The following is a 6,000-nucleotide window of genomic DNA, read 5'->3' as shown; positions in this document are numbered from 1 at the left end:
CTTGGATAAGCTGCAGCAATTTTTGACAAGTGTTCAAATTCAGGCAAGTTTGCATAATAATCTTTATTTTCACAGATATAGATTGAACATTTCCAAGTGTTTTACTGGACCCACCTAGAAGAGTAAAGTAAAATCTCAGTGAACCTCGGCACAGATTCAGTCCACTTCATCCTTATCTGAAAGCATCAGAGATGCAGGATGAGGAACTACTGTGGGGCTGCCGTTTTAGCACTTATGGCTGCAGCCATGTGGGAAGGTGGTTCCTCTCTGTGTCTCAGAGGGGCAGTCAGGGGCCTGCTGGAAGAAATAAAAGAAAAGAAAAGCTGCCCTCCCCATCCCTGCATCCCCTTTATCTCGACTGAGTGACGCCCTCTAAAGCCCCACCCCTCTGTCCTTTTTATCAGTTTTTGTTGTAGTTCACCAGTACAGGTTTCCATCTCTGCTCATGGCACTGCTGATGTCCGTTGGTGTGCAACAGCACAATTAACACCAGAAAACGCAGCCTGTGGTTTAGTGGGTTGTGGTTACTGGTGAGCCGCCTGTCCTCCAGTCTGGTCATGTGACTTCCAGGCCTTTCCCTCTGACTTACTCGTTATTCCCCATTCTGCTGTCGTCCCTTCAGTCTCTTTTTTTCTCCTCTCCATTGTTTGTCAACATATTGTGGATCCTTTTTTTCTGGAGATAATCGTTGTTCAGAGAACAGGAAACGGGATGAAAGGTAATTTTCATGTTGTCTGTCTTTTGGTTGACCATACACAGCAAACTGTCCGTCTCCAGCTTCGGGTTTTCCTCTTATGTCCTCTCAGTAATGTGCTTTGCAGTCGGATAGTCTGCCCAGACTCTGGCCGGCTGGCTGGAGATTTGGGTCTGTTAGTATAACTGGCACAGAGGAGTTATAGTGGTGCTGAATGATGGAGGTGAGAGGTGGAGAGGAGGCTGGGAGGGCTGATAAATGTGTGGCGGAGGTGTGTCTGATGGCTGCTGTCAAGATAAGGTGTGAAAACCACTTCGGGCTGGAGGAAATACTTTCTTTTATCATCTTATCTTCATTTTCTTGTTCTTTGGTTCACAGATGTTCCTTTTTTCATTTCCTTGTCTCTTTCTTTCACCACCATCCTCTGCAGCTCTTATCTGCTCATTTTGTCTATTTGTGGCCTCTGATGCGAGCTTGAAATGCGGGCTGCAGAATAAGGGCTCGGGCCAGGTCTGGTTCATGGGGCTGCTGGGATGGATCAGCGCAGATTGTGGAGCGGTGAGCAGCTTTGAGGCTCAGCTGGTTGCTCTTCATGTTTGGAAGAACAGGAAAGCTCTGATGTGGGTGTCTGACCATTTCATTTTAACAGGGGGTTTTATGGCTGGAAGCAGATCGAGGTTGCAGAAGCGCATCACATACTTGACATTCTGTGGGTGTTCTGGTTATTTAAAAAAATAATGCAGTTACAACACTAAGATATTTTAAGATGAAATTTACTGGCAGAAAAAAAAGCAAAGGAGGGGTCACGCACATCATTTGATAATCATGTTAAATTGAATTAAATTAAAAGTTTTATTTGAACATAACGATAACAAATTAAGAATACTAAAAATAAGGCGACTGGGATCGGTGAGTATTTCTGTCTAAACACCATCCGTTACCATGTAAACGGAATAATTCTTTGTGTCCTGCCCAACCCACACAGACAAGAAGTTACGCAGTCCTGCGTGACCGTTGTTGGTAGTTGAAGACGCAGCTGCGCATGAGTCATTGTTGTGCTAACATTTAGCATTAGCAGTATGTTAGAAATATGGCGTCATTACTCGTTCGAAAATCCTGCTAGCTAAACAGCGACATGCCTCATATGCAGGGCTGAAGTTTCCAGAGGTGACATAAACTCTGCCAGGTTTACCAGCAGAGAATTTATAAGCTTTTTGGTTGGAATCACAAGTTTGTTGCCTTAAAGGAAAAGGACCAAAACGAACCGCAGCAATAACAAACGCTGGTAAATGCTTTAAATAACATGAGAAATCTACAGCAGGAAGCCAGAAAGCCGCCGCAATAAGACGTCTTAGAATTTATTGTCCTGGACTAACAGCCCGGTTCTTGGTGGGAAATGTTCCCATACGTCCAGTTTCAGGATCGTTTTAACAAGAATTCTTTGATTCGAGTTTATTTACTCGATAACAGTTTTGTGGCCATCGTGGATTTCACTAATAAAATATGAATTATGTAAATAAATATTAAGACTGTCAGAAATAAGGCGTTAACAGCAGGAACTCATTTATGTCATTGTGTTAATTTTTTTAACCAGAATTAACACTCCCTCATTCCCCACACTTTTCCTAGTGAGAGGTTCAACACCCGAATTCTATCATTTAAAGGAAAATAAAAAAATGTTTCCTGCAGGTCTGTACTAATATGATCCTCCTCCTCCTCTCTCTCCTGCTGTTCTGTGATTGGCTGTCCGTGATCAGCTGATCGGCTTCTCTGGTGCTCTCCCCGTCTTTCTTGTTGCGCCTGTTTATTATTCATGTGAGAAGGAGGAAACTAGCGCTTTGTGGTTTGTCTTTTATTTAACCCAAAGTATTGTTACTGGACGCACTAGCAAAAGCAAAAATTGATCAGTCTCGTGTCCATCAGATCTACGTCACTGTCACGTGAAGCTGAAGAATCAAATAGAATTTATAGACCTCTTAATAAAATAACACTGGTATCAGATCCGTAGTTTGTATCGGCAGATACCTAAACCCCAGGTATCAGAATCGGTATCGAACAAAAAAAATGGTATCGGAACATCTTTGGGATCCAATCAAACCAGGAGCTATTCCACTCCACAACAACAGAGGGCGTCACCACAGGAGCCGCCCAAACCAGGGCAGACTGAAGCCCACGCTGCTACCGTTAGGCTGTGGAGCAGGGCCTCCAACCACCTGGACAAGGGCAGTCACCAGGATAACAACCCCGATGGCATAGCTCCTGGTGTAGAGGAGCCACCCATGAGGAAAAGACCTGAAGTTAAAATGTTAAAATTGATCAAATAAACTCCAAAACAATCATTTAAGATTAAAAACTACGTGTATTGAAGTAAACAAAAAGGAGTGTTTTAAAAAATGTACTTGGGTAAAATGATTTAATAATAAAAAATAAATTGAAAAAAGCTACAGGGATAGTATTTTAAATAAATAAATAAATATATATAGTGATGGAACGAGGCTTTGCCATGGGTTTTAGTTCTAACTTTAAGAACAGGTAAAAGGCCTGCACCTGAGAACAGGTCAGAACATTAAAATCGGTCTTTAAATACACGGAGGTCAATGTAGTGGTTAGTGTGTTTTTAAACTGGTGTAATGTGTTCCAATGCTCTGGTCCTCATCAGCACACATGAGCAGCTATTAAAGATCCTGCTCTTACGGCTTGTTTGTTCTTTACAGCTGTCTAAAGAGTCGAGCTGATGCTGTCTCGGTAGCGTCTGCTCTCCATCCTGTCCACGGATATTTGGGATCTGTTTTCTGTTGTTTAAAGCAGAAGCTGCTGAGTTGGCGTTTGCCTGCATGGCCAATGCTCCTCAGTGCGAAGCAGGGTAGGTTTAATGGCATACATATTTCCAGTGTTTCTGCATCCTGGGCCATTGGTGTGGTCTGTTAGCAGCTGTTTATGGGAAAACATCAGTTACGGTCTTTTTGCCCTCAGTTTTCTATGTTGTGCTGACATTTCAGTCTGATCAGGGTGTGTTAACAATCAGCATTCAGCTCTCGCTTAACAAGCGGCTAAATCTATAACACGTTTTCTCAGACAGGTCTCTGCTGTCTGTGGAAGAACTACTGTGTCTCTACTGCTAATTACCTCTGCTGTGACTAAACCCCGTTGTTCTGAGCACCAGGTCCAGAGCTCTGCTCTGAGCCCAGCACTGCTGGCTGGATCTGCTGAGGAAGCACTTAATGAATTTAAGAATTACAAACTAACCCTAACGTTCATCCTAACCCCAGCACCTCCGTCCAACTGGACTCACAACAGTCTGACTACAACTTAATGATGACGTCCCATCTTGTTTGAATTCTTTCTTGTGTTGTTCTTACCCTCAAATGTAAGTCGCTTTGGATAAAAGCGTCTGCTAAATGACTGTAGAATAGAACAAACCACTGTTTCTGTTGTGGTACCTTTATGTGACCACTAGGTGGTGCTGTAGACTGTCAAGCTTCAAGCTGTAGTGGAGACCAGTGTTTCTGTCCACTTCCTCCATGTGACCAGCTGTGCCTTGCTGTCTTATGTCTAGCATGTCTTTTGGTCAGTGTCCAGCCCATACTGAGCTTTGTCTGTATTACTTGGTCTTAGTGTGTGTGCTAGCTTTCCTTTCCTCCTCTCCATCTGAGCAGTTTAAACCACAGATTGCTGTAGTAGACTTGGACCCAGGTCTACAATCCATGTTGGAAACAAGACGATATATCTGCTAAAACACCAGCAGCTGATGGTAGAAAAAGCCACACAAATTGTGTGGACTCTGTTTTTTATGTCTTTAGATTAATAGAAATGGTGAAAACATAAAATATATTAGTTTTCTTTCTTTGGTCCCCTTTCAGGAAGCATTTTTTTTCAGGCAGGCGTTAAAGAAACTTGACTGAACTTTGGCAGGTTTTCATTTTAAAGACTATCCTGCCACTACTGTAAGATCTCTCCAGCCATTAAAAGTCAGTCTAATGGTCACTCTTTTCTCTTTCTGTATCCCTTTTTCTCTTTCTTTCTCCAGTAATGTCCACTTGTGTTCCTTTTTGATGAGTCAGCCATGGTTCAGGTTTTTAAACAGCCAGTGTGTTGATATCCAGTTGTTGGTGTTTGATGTGGTGGGAAAAAAAAGTGAATGTGAAGTGCGGTTTCTCAGCTTCGGGTATGCTATCAAAACAAGTCAGAAACACGTTAATAAGGTCAAAACGTTACACACTGCTGCTTAAACATCTGAGATAGAGCAGAGGGTGAGAACAGTTACCTCCCTGCTTTCTTTGGAGGCCTACTGTGGTTAAGATGCCATCACTATCAGTGTCCTCACATGGATTCAGGTCATTTTTATCACCTCGCAGCATGGATTTAAAGTGCTTATTAAAGGAATGGTCCTCACTCTATCACTAGTAGCTTCTGACTGTAACTACGTCCCCTGTTCTCAGTGTGATTGGCTTTAGAACCACCACTTGTTCATCATTCGACTGGTCTGGCCTGTGACTGGAGTGGGAAAGCACCGTTCTAAATTTACCTCCTGTCCTGCCACCCACTCCTCTAACCCATTCCGATGCGCACAGAATCCACCCCCCCAAAGGCTTGTAGATAGAAAGTGGGTGGAGGGTCTATCTTTGTGTCCCTGAAGTCTTGATCCACAAGTTTCTAGAGCTCTGACCTTCCACAGGGAGACAGAAAAAACGTCCTGCTGTGTGCGCTCGCAACATTTCAACCTCATTAAGGTTGAGAAGGTACTGAGGTATGTTTCTTCCACTGATGGCTGTAGATACACCGTCGCTGAGGGGCTTTTGTGTTTTAGACTGGGCATTTTGTTTGTGATGTTTGAAACCCTGACCTGGAACATGCTTTCTTAAGGATTAACCTCCACTCCAGGTTATGCAGAGATGGATTTACCTTGGACTGACACATACGGTGTGTTTCTGACACTTTTAATGAAGCTTTGTGACTCATCACATTCATGTGTTTCTGAAGATGTGCGGTGTGATTTGGTGTTTGTGTGTCAAAGAAATGAAGAGTGTGATGAGAAGCGTCTGTTGGACGGACAGAGGAGACTACAGTTGTGAATTGTGCTGCACCTGCTGTCCCTCTGTCAGGACACACAGACAGAAATAGAGTGCTGCCAAACAGGGCAACACACACACCAAATACTTTACACAAGTTTTTCCACTTACACTCATCCTGCCAATGTCAGCGTCCACAATCACAGCAAACTAGATTCAAAATGCTTCTCTAATTGGGTCTCCACTTGGAATAAATGTTATTGTTGGTGACCTTATGTTTGTAGCATAAAATGGTTA

General features: G+C 43.1%; 1 protein-coding gene across 1 annotated transcript in view; it reads left to right on the top strand.

The window, feature by feature from the left end:
- Window positions 1-696: 696 nt before the first annotated feature.
- The window catches only part of svila (supervillin a), a 76,383-nt gene continuing 71,079 nt past the window's right edge, over window positions 697-6,000 (top strand). The window contains exon 1 of the mRNA XM_041967700.1: window positions 697-718. Coding sequence (XP_041823634.1) covers window positions 712-718 — 7 coding nt within the window. The 5' untranslated portion in view covers window positions 697-711. The remainder of the gene's footprint in view (window positions 719-6,000) is intronic.

Source organism: Melanotaenia boesemani, chromosome 18 (genome assembly GCF_017639745.1).
Source record: "Melanotaenia boesemani isolate fMelBoe1 chromosome 18, fMelBoe1.pri, whole genome shotgun sequence".
Lineage (NCBI taxonomy): Eukaryota > Metazoa > Chordata > Actinopteri > Atheriniformes > Melanotaeniidae > Melanotaenia > Melanotaenia boesemani.
This window is presented reverse-complemented; position numbering and strand designations above follow the sequence as displayed.